We start from the raw sequence: 19,473 nt of genomic DNA on the forward strand, positions 1-19,473 counted from the left end.
GGCCAGAGTAAGAAAGGAGGGGACTGCCTGATGTTTTAGAGATGTTGAATTGGCCAACAGCGTCCCTTAGAGTCCAAACTCAGTAGGACCATGCAGAATGAAATGTTTTCTGGTAATATTAAGTGGCTGATTATTTGTTTTGAGGTGTATTTAATTTTTCACCGGAGTAAAACATAATTCCACACCAAAACTATTAAAAGTTTAAAAAACAAAACAAAAACAAAATAACAGTCCAAACCTGAGTATTGAAATAATGCAGCTTTAATGTAAATAGTCTAAAAATATGAGCATATGTGACAAAATATGTAACAACAAAACGCCCCTAATTATATAATGGGTAAGGGAAATGCTTGGAAGGTGAAGCAAGGAATTTGGTAAACCGTTAAATGAGCAGTGAGAGGGCATTTTTGATTGTTAGTGTCACAAATGTTAGACTTATACTTTAAGTGACACACAAAACATATTTTTCAAACACCACGGCTGGAGTTAATACTCGTAAAGAATCTGTGGAGATGACACTCTGCTAAGCCAAATATAAATCCAATGGGTTAAGCAGATTTATAATATTGAAAAGAAAGAAAGAAAAAAAAAGTCTGCATTACCAAAAAAATATGACGATGAGAAATAATAAAACCATTGACGGAGAATACTAGGTTACAATATGTAATACAAAAACAGCATTCCAATCAAGTTATGAAAAGTGAGATGATGTCCATAGTGCTGAATATTAAGGTATATGGTGCAACGGTTTACTATCAGTGTAACCTACCACAGCAAGAGAAATGTAGGAACTGAGATGAAGCTACACGAATGAACTCACCTCTAGAGGAGAGTCAGGTTCATCCAGGATGCTCTTTTCACTCTGTATCCGCTGCATCGTCCCTGTAGAACTGGGGTCCATTATCAACACATTTTGACTACCAACTATGCCGAACTTACTGTCACTCTTTCTGGAGTCAGTCGTCCTGCACACCTCGTAATTGTACACGTGTTGGAGAGTTCCTGTACCCAAAGTGTCTGAGTAACGTGGTGGATAATATGGGATCACAGGGAGATTGGAGTGATACATGATGCGAGACTGTCTCCATCTGTAGATTTTCACTGATATAATAACCACTAAACACGTGATGAAGAGGAAGGAAACTACAGCCAGAGCCAACACTAAGTAAAAAGTCAGGTTGTCATTGTAATCCTTGTCGTGAGTAGAGTCAATGAACTCTGACAGCACTTCAGGGAAGCTGTCCGCCACCGCCACGTTAACAATGACTGTAGCTGAACGAGAGGGCTGCCCGTTGTCCTCCACTATAACAGTCAGTCTTTGTTTCACAGCATCTTTATCAGTCACCTGGCGGTTAGTTCTTATTTCTCCATTCTGTAAGCCCACTTCAAACAGTGCCCTGTCTGTGGCTTTCTGCAGTTTATAGGAGAGCCAGGCATTCTGTCCAGAGTCCACATCCACAGCCACCACTTTAGTCACCATATAGCCCACATCTGCTGAACGAGGAACCATTTCAGCCACCAGAGAGCCGCCAGTCTGGACTGGGTACAGAACCTGAGGGGGGTTGTCGTTCTGATCCTGGATCATTAATTTCACTGTCACATTGCTACTGAGTGGAGGAGAGCCTCCATCCTGAGCTTTGACTATCAGCTGAAGCTGTTTAATTTGTTCATAATCAAAGGAGCGAACCGCGCAAAGAACTCCAGTTTCAGAGTTTAAGGACACATAAGTAGAAACTGGACTTCCGCTGACCTGTGTTTCCTCTAAAAGATACGAGATTCTGGCGTTTTGATTCCAGTCAGAGTCTCGCGCGCTGACAGCAAATATTGAAACTCCAGGAGAATTATTCTCTGTGACGTAAGCAGAATAAATCTTTTTATCAAATAATGGTGCGTTGTCGTTTACGTCAGAGATTTTTAGAGTTAATTTTGTTGAGGTAGAAAGAGGGTGGGACCCGAAATCAGTGGCTGTTATTGTTATGTTATATTCTGAGACGGATTCTCTATCAAAATATTGATCTGAGATCAAATTGTAATAGTTAGTTATCGATGATTCAATTTTAAAGGGAAGTTTTCCATCTACAGAGCATTTTATTTGTCCATTTTTTTCAGAATCTGCATCTTTTATGTTGAAAACAGCAACTGTTGTGCCTGGACACGCATCTTCAGACAAGGGGCTGGAAAATGACATAATATTTATAACTGGGGAATTATCATTGACATCACCGATTTCAAATATAACTTTACTTGTCCCGGTTAGACCACCATGATCCCTTGCCTCTACTCTAACCTCGTATTTTCTGTCCTTTTCATAATCTGTATGACCAGACAGATAAATCGTGCCAGTATTTTCATCAATACTGAATATATCTGCTGCACTTCCTTTCATTTTAGACAGACTGTAAGTAATGCGTCCATTTAAACCGCTGTCAGCGTCTGTGGCATTTACTGTAATGATATTGGTACCTTTCATTGTGTTTTCCATCACGGACGCTTTATACACTGATTGGTCAAATACTGGAGCATTGTCGTTTGCATCTAACACAGTTACATCTATATTTACTGTACCGGATCTCTGTGGTGTTCCTCCGTCAATTGCGATTAGTTTTAAAGAGAAATGTGGACGCTCTTCTCTGTCTAAAGGCTTCTGCAACACCATTTCAACATATTTACTTCCATCTGGATTTGCATGTTGCTTCAATATAAAATTATCGTTTGGTGATAAAATATAATCTTGTAATGCGTTTTGCCCCACATCAAGATCCTCTGCACTCTGCAGTGGAAACTGCACTCCGACTACAGCTGATTCACTAATTTTGAAGCTGATGGCTTTTGCTTGATCTTGAAAGACAGGAGCGTGATCATTTATATCCAAAACTTCCACAGTAATTCTGTGCAATTCTATAGGATTTTCTAAAATCATCTCAAAGCTGAAGCTGCACGGTGTTACGTCCCCACAAAGCTGCTCTCGGTCTATTCTCTCATTCACGACTAGAATCCCTTTGTCTGTCTTCAGCTCGGTGTACTGGATGTTTTCTCCGGTCACGATACGGGCCCGCCCAGAGCGGAGCCTTTTCAGATCGAGACCAAGATCCTGTGCTACATTGCCAATGACAGAGCCTTTCTTCATCTCCTCTGGTATAGAATAACGTATCTGACCACCTACCATGTTAACCACAAGAAGCAAGAACATGAGCAGTCCTATTTGTCGTCGCAGTCCACCAAACAATCGCCATCTTTTGCATATGTAGGTGAGATGTCTTCGAGTTACCATGTTGGCAACAAAAAAATCGGGAAAGATGACGTATATCCGACAAATGCGATGGTAAAATGGTTGTGCCCCCCCCCCTTATCTTGTTATATCAGGTCTCAGATATCTACACATAGGTCTGTCAAGCTGTATTTTCTCTTACAGACACTAAACCTCTATAAAACACAGAGAGCCGTCTTCTTTGTATGGGGAGTGGACCGAATGACGACACAACATAGAAATTATTTTAATGGCCAACAGCGTCCCTTAGAGTCAGAAGTGAACATGAACTGAGGCCAAGATAACAGCACTGACACTCAGATAAATGGAGCACATATTTAGAATTTGTGATCATCACATTAGGAAGACATGTATTAAAGTATTTAGCAATTAATAAAAAAACACATTTCCACTTAATATGTGTCATACAACAAAATCTTTTTGACAGCAAAGTGGCAAAACGTCCTGTCCAAAATAACAGAAAACTGAATCTCAAACAATTCGCGTACAATGCAGCCGGCCTTACTGACAAAAATGAAATAAGTAACTGCAAATGAAAACCACACATATAGCCCAGAATTATGTGAAAATATCCATGTTTCAATTCTAATATACGCTTTTTTTTTTAATCCATACAACCATTTAGTAATTTACAAATTGTTATATAACGATGCGTCCTTCCTACATGGATGTAGAAATTAAGCAGCTTCGTCTTCAATATAGTAATTAGTATTTCCGGTACCAGTGCAGAAACGCTGATAGTGTACGTTCCATATTCTAAAGGGAACATATGTGGACGGTGAGGCTTTTTACTTATGCTATCATTTAGCATTCATATTATTTTAACGCGACTACAACCTTTACTAAACCTTTACCAGATGCCTTTACTTTCCAAACGTCAGCCATAACTACAGAATCCTTCAATTATGTATAAAAAACAAAGTTTAAAAAAGCAGTAAACATTGCGCAGACACTTAAGGCCTGATTTACTAAAGGTCTGCGTGTGTAAAAACGTGTGCAGACTTGACATCACCCACACAAAATGTGCAAGCTGATGTACTAAGGCAGTGCACTGAGGTTTGCGTCTTACAACTGTGCAAGATAATACGCGCTGTCCATTTAGTACGTTTGCCATAATGAATATTTTATATGGTGCGTTTAAACCCCAGTGTGCAAAATACAGGGAAGAGAAAATGCAAATATGTTATTTAGCACACGCATTGTGATTTACCAAATTTGAAGGTAATTTTTCTGACGAAAACTGCATATATAAATAATACCTTTGAAGGGCAGGTATTAATTGGCTGCTCACTGCGCACAGATGACTTATGTTACTGTAGAGAGGAAGAGACGGTGGCACAATGACATAATACGCACAGGACGGAGTTTTTCCACCCGTGTTAATATTTTGGAGTGGAATATTTTTGGTTTTACTAACAGCATTTACTTTGTCACAAATACTCTCCCATATGTCGGTTTTTGTGGAAATATTTGGGGTTTTTTATAACTCAATAAATGTGTTAACCTCTTCCACCATAACCTGATCACATTTCATTTTGCGCTTGCAGCTTTCTGCTCGTCCAAACTCTCCATTCAGACATGCAAAACCCTCATTTAAATACTGCTGTCTCCACCCTAATACACCTGTTTTCATTTACGCAATTATTCTTAGTAGATCACCCGCAAAACGTACGCAATCTATTGCACTGTGCACGCAATTTAGTACCCACTATTTGGGGTCTTAGTAAATCAGGCCAATAAAATGTTAACATTATAAACACAGCATTACATTCCTAAAGACGCAAGTCAGCAACACAAAACGAAAACACAAAAACACAATTCGTTCAGGAGCATGTACTTTCCAATGTTGCATATGATGACATAAACAGAACCAGCATTTCTATGAAGTTGTGAAACTGAAATGCTGTCCATGGTGCTAAAAATGATTTAATCTATGCAACTAAAAACGTAGGCATTAAGGGGGCACTATTACGAAGCTAAATTATTAAACTCACCTCTAGAGGAGAGTCAGGTTCATCCAGGATGCTCTTTTCACTCTGTATCCGCTGCATCGTCCCTGTAGAACTGGGGTCCATTATCAGCACGTTTTGACTACCAGCTCTGCCGAACTTACAGTCACTCTTTCTGGAGTCAGTCGTCCTGCACACCTCGTAATTGTACACGTGTTGGAGAGTCCCTGTCCCCAAAGTGTCTGAGTAACGTGGTGGATAATATGGAATCACAGGGAGATTGGAGTGATACAGGATGCGAGACTGTCTCCATCTGTAGATTTTCACTGATATAATAACCACCAAACACATGATAAAGAGGAAGGAAACTACAGCCAGAGCCAACACTAAGTAAAAAGTCAGGTTGTCATTGTACTCCTTGTCGTGTGCAAAGTCAGTGAACTCTGACAGCACTTCAGGGAAGCTGTCCGCCACCGCCACGTTAACAATGACTGTAGCTGAACGAGAGGGCTGCCCGTTGTCCTCAACTAAAACAGTCAGTCTTTGTTTCACAGAATCTTTATCAGTCACCTGGCGGATAGTTCTTATTTCTCCATTCTGTAAGCCCACTTCAAACAGCGCCCTGTCTGTGGCTTTCTGCAGTTTATAGGAGAGCCAGGCATTCTGTCCAGAGTCCACATCCACAGCCACCACTTTAGTCACCAGATAGCCCACATCTGCTGAACGAGGAACCATTTCAGCCACCAGAGAGCCGCCAGTCTGGACTGGGTACAGAACCTGAGGAGGGTTGTCGTTCTGGTCCTGGATCATTATTTTCACAGTCACATTGCTACTGAGTGGAGGAGAGCCTCCATCCTGAGCTTTGACTATCAGCTGAAGCTGTTTAATTTGTTCATAATCAAAGGAGCGAACCGCGCAAAGAACTCCAGTTTCAGAGTTTAATGACACATAAGTAGAAACTGGACTTCCGCTGACCTGTGTTTCCTCTAAAAGATACGAGATTCTGGCGTTTTGATTCCAGTCAGAGTCTCGCGCGCTGACAGCAAATATTGAAACTCCAGGGGAATTATTCTCCGTGACGTAAGCAGAATAAATCGTTTTATCAAATAATGGTGCGTTGTCGTTTACGTCAGAGATTTTTAGAGTTAATTTTGTTGAGGTAGAAAGAGGAGGGGACCCGAAATCTGTCGCCGTTATTTTTATGTTATATTCTGAGACGGATTCTCTATCAAAATATTGATCTGAGACCAAATTGTAATAGTTAGTTAAAGATGATTCAATTTTAAAGGGAAGTTTTCCATCTACAGAACATTTTATTTGTCCATTTTGTTCAGAATCTGCATCTTTTACGTTTAAAATCGCAATCGTTGTACCGGGACGCGCATCTTCAGACAAGGGGCTTGAAAATGACATAATATTTATAACTGGGGAATTATCATTGACATCAACAACCTCAAATATAACTTTACTTGTCCCGGTTAGTCCACCTTGATCCCTTGCCTCTACTCTCACCTCGTATTTTCTGTCCTTTTCATAATCTGTATGACCAGACAGATAAATCGTGCCAGTATTTTCATCAATACTGAATATATCTGCTGCACTTCCTTTCATGTTAGACAGGCTGTAAGTAATGCGTCCATATGACCCACTATCAGCGTCTGTGGCATTTACTGTAATGATATTGGTACCTTTCATTGTGTTTTCCATCACAGATGTTTTATACACTGATTGGTTAAATACTGGAGCATTGTCATTTGCATCTAACACAGTTACAACTATATTTACTGTACCGGATCTCTGTGGTGTTCCTCCATCAACTGCGATTAGTTTTAAAGACAAATTAGGACGCTGTTCTCTGTCTAAAGGCTTCTGCAACACCATTTCAACATATTTACTTCCATCTGGATTTGCATGTTGCTTCAATATAAAATTATCGTTTGTTGATAGAACATAATCTTGTAATGCGTTTTGCCCCACATCTAGATCCTCTGCACTCTGCAGTGGAAACTGCACTCCGACTACAGCTGATTCGCTTATTTCGAGATTGATAACTCTATCTTTGTTTGGGAAGACGGGAGCGTGATCATTTATATCCAAAACCTCGATAGTAATTCTGTGCAATTCCATAGGATTTTCGAAAATCACCTCAAAGCTGAAGCTGCACGGTGTTACGTCCCCACAAAGCTGCTCTCGGTCTATTCTCTCATTCACGACTAGAATCCCTTTGTCTGTCTTCAGCTCGGTGTACTGGATGTTTTCTCCGGTCACGATACGGGCCCGCCCAGAGCGGAGCCTTTTCAGATCCAGACCAAGATCTTGTGCTACATTGCCAATGACAGAGCCTTTCTTCATCTCCTCTGGTATAGAATAACGTATCTGACCACCTACCATGTTAACCACAAGAAGCAAGAACATAAGCAGTCCTGTTTGTCGTCGCAGTCCACCAAACAATCGCCATATTTTGCATATGTAGGTGAGATGTCTTCGAGTTACCATGATAGCAACAAAGAATCGGGAAAGGTGGTGTATATCCAAGAAATGCGATGGTAAAATGGTTGTGCTCCCCCTTATCTTGTATAATCACGTCTCAGATGTATACACATAGATCTTCCAAGCTGTCTTTTCTCTTACAGACACTAAACCTCTATAAAACACAGAGAGCCTTCTTCACTGTATGTGGAGTGGACTGAATGACGACACAACATAGACATTATTTTACTGGCCAACAGCGTCCCTTAGAGTCTGAGAAGTGAACATGAATTGAGCCCAAGATGACAGCACTGACATCCAAACAGATAAATTGAGCAGGTTTTTACAACGTTATCTAATAAACATCTAATAAAATATTTAGCTATGAATTAAAATGTATTTCAAGTGAATATTTGTATTTCAACTAATTCTCCTTCACAGTAAAGTGGCACAAGGTGCTGTCCAAAATCATAGAAAATTTAAACGCAAACAATTTGCCTACAATGCAGCTGGTCTTCCTGACAAATGAAATCATCGATTACAAATAAAAGACCCATATATAGCACATAATTATATGGAAATATGCATGTTTCAATTCAAAAATACGCTTTAGAAGAATCCATCAAATTATTTCGTGTCTTACAACGTGTCATATAATGATACATACCTTCTACATGGACGTGGAAATTGAGCCGTTTCGGTTGAATTCACGAGTATGCAACATTTTTACCTCTGACATTTATATGCGATACCAATGCAGAAATACGACTAGCGTACTTTACTTTTTTGTAAAGAGAACATGTGTGGACGGCATGGCTTTTGACTTATGCTATCACTTAGCATTAATGTATATATTACTTAAACCTAACTACAATCCTTACTCAACCTTTACCAGATGCCTTTAGTTTCCAAATTTCAATCATAACTGCGGCACCCTTCAATGGTGTATAAACAACAAAGTTATAAACAAAACAAACAAAAAAACAACTTTTGCAATAATCATGGCGCAGAAACGTTCAGTTTTGCCATTATTAATACAGCATTACATTCTTAAAGACGCAAGTCAGCAACATAAAAAGACGACATATGACACAATTCGTTCAGGAGCGTGTGCTTTGCAATGCTGCATCTATGATGACATAAACAGAACCAGCATTTCTATGAAATTGTGCTAAGAGAGATGCTGTCCATGGTGCTGAAAATAGTTGCATAAAATGTAAGTGTTTAATCGATGCAACTAAAAAATAAGCAAGAAGGGGGCACTATTATGAAGCTAAATTATTAAACTCACCTCTAGAGGAGAGTCTGGTTCATCCAGGATGCTCTTTTCACTCTGTATCCGCTGCATCGTCCCTGTAGAACTGGGGTCCATTATCAGCACGTTTTGACTACCAGCTCTGCCGAACTTACAGTCACTCTTTCTGGAGTCAGTCGTCCTGCACACCTCGTAATTGTACACGTGTTGGAGAGTCCCTGTCCCCAAAGTGTCTGAGTAACGTGGTGGATAATATGGAATCACAGGGAGATTGGAGTGATACAGGATGCGAGACTGTCTCCATCTGTAGATTTTCACTGATATAATAACCACCAAACACGTGATGAAGAGGAAGGAAACTACAGCCAGAGCCAACACTAAGTAAAAAGTCAGGTTGTCATTGTACTCCTTGTCGTGTGTAAAGTCAGTGAACTCTGACAGCACTTCAGGGAAGCTGTCCGCCACCGCCACGTTAACAATGACTGTAGCTGAACGAGAGGGCTGCCCGTTGTCCTCCACTATAACAGTCAGTCTTTGTTTCACAGCATCTTTATCAGTCACCTGGCGGATAGTTCTTATTTCTCCATTCTGTAAGCCCACTTCAAACAGCGCCCTGTCTGTGGCTTTCTGCAGTTTATAGGAGAGCCAGGCATTCTGTCCAGAGTCCACATCCACAGCCACCACTTTAGTCACCAGATAGCCCACATCTACTGAACGAGGAACCATTTCAGCCACCAGAGAACCACCAGTCTGGACTGGATACAGAACCTGAGGTGGGTTGTCGTTCTGGTCTTGGATCATTATTTTCACGCTCACGTTACTACTGAGTGGAGGAGAGCCTCCATCCTGAGCTTTGACGACGAACACGAGTTCTTTGATCTGCTCATAGTCGTATGAGCGAACTGCATGAATCATTCCGCTTTCTGCATTAACAGAAACATATTCAGAGACTGGAGAGCCACCGATCTCACACTCTTCCAAAATATAGGAGACACGTGCGTTCTGGTTTTCATCTGGGTCTTTCGCATTAATACTTAGTACAGAGACACCCGGAGAGTTGTTCTCTGGGATGAACGCACTGTAAAAGACTCGTGGAAACACTGGAGCATTATCATTTACATCTGAGACCTTCAGATAAAATGTTCTTTTACTTAAGAGGGGAGGTGATCCTCCGTCCGAGGCAACAACAGTGATGTTACATTCAGACAGATTTTCACGATCTAATGCAGCATCAGTCATCAATGTATAATAATTTCTTACATTGGATTTGATTTTAAACGGCACACTGCCTTCGATCGTGCACCGTACTTGTCCATTTTCACCCGAATCAAGGTCTTTAACATTAATTATGCCAATAGTGGTGCCAGGAGGGGAGTCTTCTGACAAAGGACTAGTGAATGACATGACATTAATGACTGGAGTATTATCATTTACATCAATTACTTCAATTTCAATTTTGCTAGAATCTGTCAGACCGCCTTGATCTTTAGCTTCAACTCTAAACTCAATTTTTTTGTCTTTTTCAAAATCTATTTCTCTTGACACGTATATTTTCCCAGTAGTCTCATCTATATCGAACAAATCAGCTATTCCTGCTTTTGATTTTGACAAGAAATATGTAACTTGTCCGTTTGAACCGCTATCTATGTCGCTAGCGTTCACAGTAACAACATGAGTGCCTTTAGGCGCATTTTCAGTCACTATTGCCTTATATACTGACTGATTAAAGACCGGAGCATTGTCATTTGCATCGAGAATATTGACATCTATGTTTACTGTACCAGATCTTTGCGGATTTCCGCCGTCCACAGCTACCAGCTTTAATGACAGGCGTGGCTGTTCTTCTCTGTCTAAGGGTTTTTGAAGCACCATCTCAGCATATTTACTGCCATCCGGATTGACGTGTTGTTTCAAAACAAAATTGTCGTTCGGTGTCAAAATGTAATTCTGCAGACCGTTTTCGCCAACATCGGCATCATCCGCACTCTCTAAAACAAAACGGGAACTAAGCACAGCTGATTCGCTTATTTCAAATTCCAGGTGACTGTTTTGAAAAGTGGGAGCGTTGTCGTTTACGTCCAATACTTCTATAGTCACAGTGTGTAACTCCATCGGGTTTTCCAATAACATTTCAAAAGTAAAGCTACACGGTGTCAGGTCCCCACAAAGCTGCTCTCGGTCTATTCTCTCATTCACGACTAAAGTCCCTTTGTCTGTCTTCAGCTCAGTGAACTGGATGTTTTCTCCGGTCACGATACGGGCCCGACCAGAACGGAGCCTTTTTAGATCCAAACCAAGATCTTGTGCGACGTTACCGAGAAGGGACCCTTTTTTCATCTCCTCTGGGATTGAATATCGGATCTGTGCCTCTGCTTGATTAAGAATAATATTTAGTAAAATAAATAGGTCCACTCCCCGCCGCCATTGCACTCCTCTGTCTCGATGATGTTCTTTAAATGCCATGTGAAAACAAGGGTATTCGGGCAAACAGATCTGTCTGATGAAGATTTCAAATCAGAGAGAAACACGCATACCTTCCGGTCAATTTAGATTAGCGTTATATTGTAAATCGACTGTGTATTCGTTGAACTCAAGCTCATATGTAACACAGATCCGTTCCTCTTGTAAAACGCAGTGATAGGGGAGAGAACAGCACTGCCTCACAATGCACGGCAGGCTTGACTTATCGGGCAACAGCGTCACTTTGAGGCTAAAATATGGAACTGGTATAACCAGACAATCTGTGGGCTATTTACTTAAGATAAGACTCTATAGCGGTGGTCTCCAACCCTGCTCCTGGAGAGCTACTGCCCTGCATGTTTTAGGTATCTCCCCACTCAAACACACCTGATTCTAATAATGAACTCGTTATCATGCAGCTGAAACTTGTCAATGGGCTTGATAACAAGTTCATTATTAGAATCATGTGTGTTTGAGTGGGGAGATACCTAAAACATGCAGGGCAGTAGCTCTCCAGGAGCAGGGTTGGAGACCACTGCTCTATAGTAATTGCGTATTTATTCATTGAAATACTTTGTGTTCTCATTTTGATCCTTGACAGAAAAAAAAAAGAACCATCATAGCTAATAGGCTCTGTTTCACTGCCAGGAAGCATCTATAGTTGCTGTAGATAGATTCGATTTTTATATTGAATATTTCATGTCATAATAAGACACTGGAATGAGCGTGATAAATTCCCTAAGGGGAATGCTGTCTCATTAAAAATCTAATCAAAGCACTGCAGTGTATTTATAAGAATAAACATATAAAAATAAAGACTTTGCTGCCCCATAAACTGTGTACTGAAAGCAAAAAAGTGGAAATAAAAATGAATGAGATACTAACCAAATGTGTACTTGATGCTTCAAAGTTACTTTAATATTTCATTTAAAAAAATTTGGCGAGTAATGACTTCATTTATTATTATTATGATTATTATGATATGATGATTATGATTATTATGATTATTATGATTATTATTATTAGTAGTAGTAGTAGTAGTAGTAGTAGTAGTAGTAGTAGTAGTAGTAGTAGTAGTAGTAGTAGTAGTAGTAGTAGTAGTAGTAGTATTATTAATATTATAAGCAGTAGTAGTATTCACCGAACTGATGCAAACTCTTCAAAGTCAGTCCAACCTTTCAACAACTAAACAACTAAGTCTCAGTTCAGCACTTCAGCACCATGGACAGTAACAGCATACAAAATACAAGCATATGAAAATGTTCTTTCTGCCAACAAATTATTATGTTCACAGATCAACTTACCAGAGTAGACATCCGAGATACAGCTGATGACTGTTCTCCATTCTGCAGGGTTTCAGCATCATCCACACTAACCAAACTTTGACTCATCGGTTGCATATACTTGATGTCACTCTTTCTGGAGTCAGTCGTCCTGCACACCTCGTAATTGTACACGTGTTGGAGAGTCCCTGTCCCCAAAGTGTCTGAGTAACGTGGTGGATAATATGGAATCACAGGGAGATTGGAGTGATACAGGATGCGAGACTGTCTCCATCTGTAGATTTTCACTGATATAATAACCACTAAACACGTGATGAAGAGGAAGGAAACTACAGCCAGAGCCAACACTAAGTAAAAAGTCAGGTTGTCATTGTACTCCTTGTCGTGTGTAAAGTCAGTGAACTCTGAAAGCACTTCAGGGAAGCTGTCCGCCACCGCCACGTTAACAATGACTGTAGCTGAACGAGAGGGCTGCCCGTTGTCCTTCACTATAACAGTCAGTCTTTGTTTCACAGCATCTTTATCAGTCACCTGGCGGATAGTTCTTATTTCTCCATTCTGTAAGCCCACTTCAAACAGCGCCCTGTCTGTGGCTTTCTGCAGTTTATAGGAGAGCCAGGCATTCTGTCCAGAGTCCACATCCACAGCCACCACTTTAGTCACCAGATAGCCCACTTCTGCTGAACGAGGAACCATTTCAGCCACTAAAGGGCCACCGGTCTGGACCGGGTACAGAACCTGAGGGGGGTTGTCGTTCTGGTCTTGGACATGTACGATAACTGTAGCGTTACTACTTAGTGGTGGTGAGCCTCCATCTTGCGCTTTAACTTGAATTGTGTACTCTTTGACTTGCTCATAGTCAAGTGAACGCAAAGATTGAATAACTCCACTCTCCGTGTTAATAGAAAAATATGTGGACACTGGATTTCCATTAACCTCTTCGTCAATAAGAAGATATGATATGCGTGCATTCTGACCCTGATCTGGATCAGTAGCGCGGATCTGCAACATTTCGACACCAGGTGAATTGTTTTCCATCACCTGAGTGGTGTAAACGCTTTGGCTAAATGCTGGTGCATTGTCATTAATATCAGTGACGTCTAAAACGACTGTTTTCCTGCTTGATAAGGCAGGCAAGCCCTCATCTGTGGCAGTGAGAGTGATGTTGTACTTGGAACGCTTTTCTCGGTCGAGACTTTGCTCCGTGACCAGTGCGTAATAGTTTCTCAGAGACGTTTTGATTTTGAACGGGAGATTTTCTTCTATATTTAAATTAACCTGTCCGTTTTTACCGGAATCTTTATCCTGGACACTAATCAACGCCACAACTGTGCCAGGAGTAGAATCCTCTGAAATTTTACCCGAATAAGAGGCCATTGTGGTAACTGGACTGTTATCATTCACATCTGCTATCTCGATTATTAATTTGCTGGCGCCCACTACACCCCATGGATCTTTTGCTTTAAGATTTATTTCGTAATTTGCTAATACCTCATAATCAATATCACCGGTGAGTTTAACTTCTCCCGTGTAAGGATTGATTTTAAAAGGACAGGATGAGTCCTCCTCTAGATGTGTGAACGAATATGTGACGTTACCATTGTAACCTTGGTCCGCATCTATGGCACTCACTTTAGCAATAACTGTGCCGTGCATAGCATTTTCCAACACTGATACTTTGTACAAGGACTGTGTAAAAACGGGTGCGTTGTCGTTTGCGTCCAGAACAGATACATGTATCCTTACTGTCCCAGACCTCTGCGGCTCGCCACCATCCACAGCTGTTAATATGAGGGTATGCTCGATTTGCTTCTCGCGGTCCAAACCACTCTGTAGTATCATTTCAGCATATTTACTCCCATCTACCCGAGCAAGTTGTTTGAGAACAAAATGCTCGTTCGCTTTTAAAGAGTAACTCTGCAGTGAGTTTATTCCTACGTCATTATCAACTGCGTTATCAAGCAAGAATACAGTACCTGTAGGCGTCGATTCGCTTATTTCCAAATTAATTTCCTTTTTGGGAAAAGCAGGAGCATGATCATTTACATCTTGAATTTCAATGGTGATGGAAAATAATTCGAGTGGATCTTCCAGGACGATTTCTAGACTAAAGCTACACGGAGATTTCTTGGCGCATAATTGTTCTCTGTCAATTCTTTCATTGACAACGATATGTCCTTTGTTCTGGTTCAACGCGACATATTGGTTATCGTCATCTATAGCGAGTCGAGCCCGACCAGAAACCAACCTTTTAACATCCAAGCCCAGGTCTTTCGCAACGTCTCCGACAAACAGCCCTTTCCTCATCTCCTCTGGTATAGAATAACGAATTTGTCCGCTGACAGCAGCAACAACGCAGAAAAGAAAAATGGAGACTCTCCAATCCCATGATGTACCATTGCTCTTCAGTGTATCCATATCTGCCCACGTTAATCCGTATGAGCAGGGAGACGCCGAATCTTGCTCACAATATGCAGCGTATATTTTGTATAGACATCAATCTAATCCAAACAATGACACTATCTACATCAGCGTCTCTCAGCGGATATATACACAAAACCATCGTCTATTCCTTTCGAAGAGGGGTGGTGACTTGGTCTCAGTAATAAGGCCGATGTTATACAAGTAGTCTGCTTAGGCAACAGCTCCACCAACAGTGAATAAGTAAAACAACACCAGGTATGTGCAGACCAGTGCTTCACTGTCTGATCTGTCTTGTCTCCTGAATCCAAACCTTTGATGTTACGCATCTACAAAATCACAATGAAGATAAGAATCAAAGTCTTTTTAAAATGCCACTATTTCCAGAACGGATATTAATCAAATTATTGAATCATATAACCAATATGCTTTCTCAGTGTCAGATTTTTCAGTAAACTGGCCAATTGACTGGGATTTCAACTAGGTAAACCTGGGAATATTGTGTATTGTATTTTGAAGTGGTCCCCTGTAATCACATCTTCCTTTCAGGTCATTTTAAATGTAACAGCCCAAAACTCTCAAATGAGAGAGAGAAATTGTGTATTTTTTTAACAGTGCATTCAAACAATCATGGACATATACACACAGAGACAGTCAAACTGTATCCTCTGTCGATAGACAGATAAATAAACAGACAGGCATATCTAAAATTGTTATGCTATGTAATAATATAGATAGATGGATGGATAGATGGATAGATAAATAAATAAGCTCTCCTCTCCTGATCCAACGTGACTAATAAGTCCAGTGACCTACATTTGAGCAGTGGAATTTACATCCCCTGTGAAATGACTGCAACACTCACAGACAAGCATTAAAGTACACTGACAAATCTCACTGCAGTATATTTCTTACATTGTGCCTGCACAGACAGGAATGCCGGGCAGGACTGTGCCTAACACTGTCCCCTTTTCATACACATTATTAGCATATAATGCCGCAAACCTTAACATTTTGCACATCGTGATTGTGCATTATTCAGGCAATGACTGCACAGCAGCAGCCAGGATTATTAATATTCATATACTTTCAAGCTTAAGGTAATATTGCACACAGCAATAAGAGCAAAGACGCTCCCTGTGTTACACTACAGATATGTCAGTCTTAAATGAATATGACTTTTAAAATATATGTGTTTTATAAACATTCAAAAAATTAGGTTTGTTTGTGTATGATGAAAAAGAGATTAAATAAAAGATAAAGAAAACCGATAGAAGCACATTCTGGGTGAACACTTTTTCATACTGACTGTGGGGGATGAGTATGGTGTAGATGTGACTGTGATGCATAAGAGAGTAATAAAATGTAGTGTATTGTGTGAGAAATTACAATGATAAATATCTTACCTGTCAGACCGAAATGGAAGTTTCATTCAAGGAGTGCACCGAGAAAAGAAAGGACAAAAAGAAAACATTTAGTGTGAATCCTGATGATAGAACAGTAATTGATGATAACATCGATCAGATATTGTCACATTACATTAATGTCCATGGTGGAATTGTGAAAATAACATCATACACTGAGTTAATACTCTATCTGAAATAAACATGGACAAAGTGCTGTGGTAGAATTTCAGTGGCTGTAAAAAGAATGACAGAGTCAAACTATGTCTAGCAATTCATGTTCATGTTTGTATGTTTCCCTTATTTTTTAACCAGCGTAACTTATCATCCTTTGTCATGCGATGTCATTAGTTTTCTCTGTCATAAGAATGACATAGCAACTCATGTGAAATCAACTTTCATATTCAATAAGTTTATTACATTGCAAGCAAAGTACAATGCTATGCAAGAACCAGCTACTTGGGTGATAGTATAGTATAGTATAGTATAGTATAGTATAGTATAGTATAGTATAGTATAGTATAGTATAGTATAGTATAGTATAGTATAGTATATAGATAGTAGGACAAAAAAAAGCAATCAATGTCTACACATTGTTACCCAGCAAAAGTTACTTTGTGTATGTGTCTTTACGTGCAGCTTAAAGGTGTTTCTAAAAATGCCCATGCCTAGATTTACATAGATAATGTCTCAGTGGTTTCCCAACATTTAATCCCCGCCCCTGCATAAGATGTGTCTAGAAAACAGAACATATCCATCCACAGTATGCAAAAACACAGAAAACTCTGATGCTTCTGTTAATTAAAATCAGTCATGCTGTTAAATCAACACACTTTTTTAAGCATTCTGCAATACTGTCGACCACACTGCTTCATACTGTGTGTTGTTGTGACCCAGATAATTGTTCTTCCTACCATAGCTGAAATTAGGAGCACAATGGGCCTGCAGCTACATCAAGAAGACACATGAATTCACATAGGGACTCTTTTGATGACATAACCTCTCTGCTTCACTAATATGACACATTTCATAGAAGACAAGAATACACACAGTGACACAGAAACACACATACAAAACATCATGTAACTGAGGTGTAAGGCTCTAACCACTGAGATAAATGCAGCTCCAAATAAGGTACTTTTCAATACTTGAAATGCTTTGCTTTTGTACCCTCATGTTGTCTTTTGTAAAGTTGTGTCTCTTGATGGATGAGTGTAAGTGTAAGTGAGAAAGAAAGACAGAAAGAAAGACAGAAATAAAAAAAGAAAGACAGAAAGAGTATTACTATTTCCATTATTTTGGTTCTTAATATCAGTATTTGTAGTACTGTAGAGCTCAGATATATCACTGAAAAAGCTGAACATTTTAAAAAGAATAATCCTTTCATCACCACAGATATTCACCTGTTATATGCCAAAAACTGAAATCTATTGTTGTCTGATACTTTCACATGGTACAATAGAATAAATCAATTTGAAATATTACTGTTATATATCATTCAGAATATTTCAAATTATGGAAAATAAACTGTGAAAAGTGGAACTGCTTACAAGTTTTGAATACAGAATACAGGAAGGAAGGAAGTAAGGAAAAAAAGGCAAGAAGGAAAGATGGAAGAAAGGGAGGGAGGAAGAAAGGGAGGACGGACAGATGGAAGGAAGGAAGGAAGGAAGGAAAGAAGAAAGAAAAAGAAGACAGTGAGGAAAAAGGAAGGAATGAATGAAGGACGGAAGAAAGGATAATAAGAAAAGAAACAAGGAAGGAAGGAAGGCAGGAAGGACGGACAAACGGAAGGAAGGAAGGACGGAAGAAAGGAAAAGAAGATAGGAAAGAGAGAGGGAAGAAAGGAAGGGAGGAAGAAAGTGAGGAAGGAAAGAAGGAAGGAAAAGAGGACAGGAAGGAACATGGGCCAGATTGGACCCCTCGGCGGGCCAGTTCTGGCCCACAGGCCGCATGTTTGACACCCCTGGCCTAGAGGGTGTTCATTTGAGTTTTGTTAAACAGTAAGTTTAAAATACTTGTTGACTGATAAACATTAAACTAACAGCTTTGGGAATAAAATGTAGAATTTCAAACTGAATTTTCACTCCCTTCTAACGTTATTACACGTGAGACACTGCCTAATACAAGTACAAACTTGGATGATTTTTTTTTTTTTTTTAATATACTCTATCACAGCTTTACAGTAAAGTAAACTGTCTAATGCACACCTGAGATAATTGCATAGGAAAACAAAGTCATGCAAAAGAAGGTAGTGAACACACTACTAGTGAGTCAGTATTACATTTGAAAAATTGAAGATACATCAGCTATTGATGTGTAACTTTACTCAAAGGTCTATGACAGAAACCTTTGATGTTTCAATTAAGGTGGTGCTTACAGTGTGTAGGGTATCACTACCTTCTTTTTTAAAATATAAAGCACCTTAAAAAGTAGCTAGTGAAAAAAGTTTAAAGCATTTTCTCTGCTATAAACAGATTTATGCTGACATGCCAAGATAGATAATGATGTGATCAATGTGTTGTTTTTATCTTTAGATGATGCATTAACAATGGCATTAATCATATGCTTTATTTATAAATGTCTAACACCTGTGTCCTTTACAGGTTCTGTGCAAAAGCTTCATTAAGCCATCAGAGAAGTAAAACTTTTTTTCTTCAAGTTTATTTGTAATCAAATACACAGTCTGTTTACATACTGTTTAAATTCATGACACCTATAGTGAAAAACTTTTACTATCTCATTATAGTCTTATTTTTGATAAAAACATGACAGTTATCAAAACTTCATTGTATTTCAAGTCAAGAATAGACAATAAATAACAGTATGGAAACTCATATTTGGCATCATACTAAAATAGCAGAGTACACATATTTGTAGATAAAACATCAGGGAAAAAAGACATACTGTAAACAGGCAATTCTTAAAAGGACACAGATACACTGGCAGAGAGGGAGAGACCTAC

General features: G+C 39.6%; 5 protein-coding genes across 6 annotated transcripts in view; all 5 read right to left on the reverse strand.

Annotated features, from left to right (window-relative positions):
• LOC133985674 (protocadherin gamma-A12-like) overlaps positions 1-19,473 on the reverse strand; it is a 211,230-nt gene that overhangs the window by 164,603 nt on the left and 27,154 nt on the right. The window lies entirely within an intron of this gene.
• Positions 803-3,271, reverse strand: LOC133986332 (protocadherin beta-16-like). Its single transcript, XM_062426160.1, has 2 exons — positions 2,881-3,271; positions 803-1,587 (listed from the first exon to the last, which is right to left on the reverse strand). The coding sequence occupies exons 1-2, from the start codon at positions 3,269-3,271 to the stop codon at positions 803-805; spliced, it is 1,176 nt and encodes a 391-aa protein (XP_062282144.1).
• On the reverse strand, positions 5,245-7,608 carry LOC133986333 (protocadherin beta-16-like). Its single transcript, XM_062426161.1, has 2 exons — positions 7,325-7,608; positions 5,245-6,031 (listed from the first exon to the last, which is right to left on the reverse strand). Exons 1-2 carry the CDS (start codon positions 7,606-7,608, stop codon positions 5,245-5,247), a joined length of 1,071 nt encoding a protein of 356 aa, XP_062282145.1.
• LOC133986046 (protocadherin gamma-A2-like) lies at positions 8,960-11,404 on the reverse strand. Its single transcript, XM_062425820.1, has one exon. The coding sequence runs from the start codon at positions 11,402-11,404 to the stop codon at positions 8,960-8,962; it is 2,445 nt and encodes an 814-aa protein (XP_062281804.1).
• LOC133986334 (protocadherin gamma-A2-like) lies at positions 12,697-15,102 on the reverse strand. Its single transcript, XM_062426162.1, has one exon. The coding sequence runs from the start codon at positions 15,100-15,102 to the stop codon at positions 12,697-12,699; it is 2,406 nt and encodes an 801-aa protein (XP_062282146.1).

Source organism: Scomber scombrus, chromosome 9, assembly GCF_963691925.1.
Source record: "Scomber scombrus chromosome 9, fScoSco1.1, whole genome shotgun sequence".
In the NCBI taxonomy this organism is placed as follows: domain Eukaryota; kingdom Metazoa; phylum Chordata; class Actinopteri; order Scombriformes; family Scombridae; genus Scomber; species Scomber scombrus.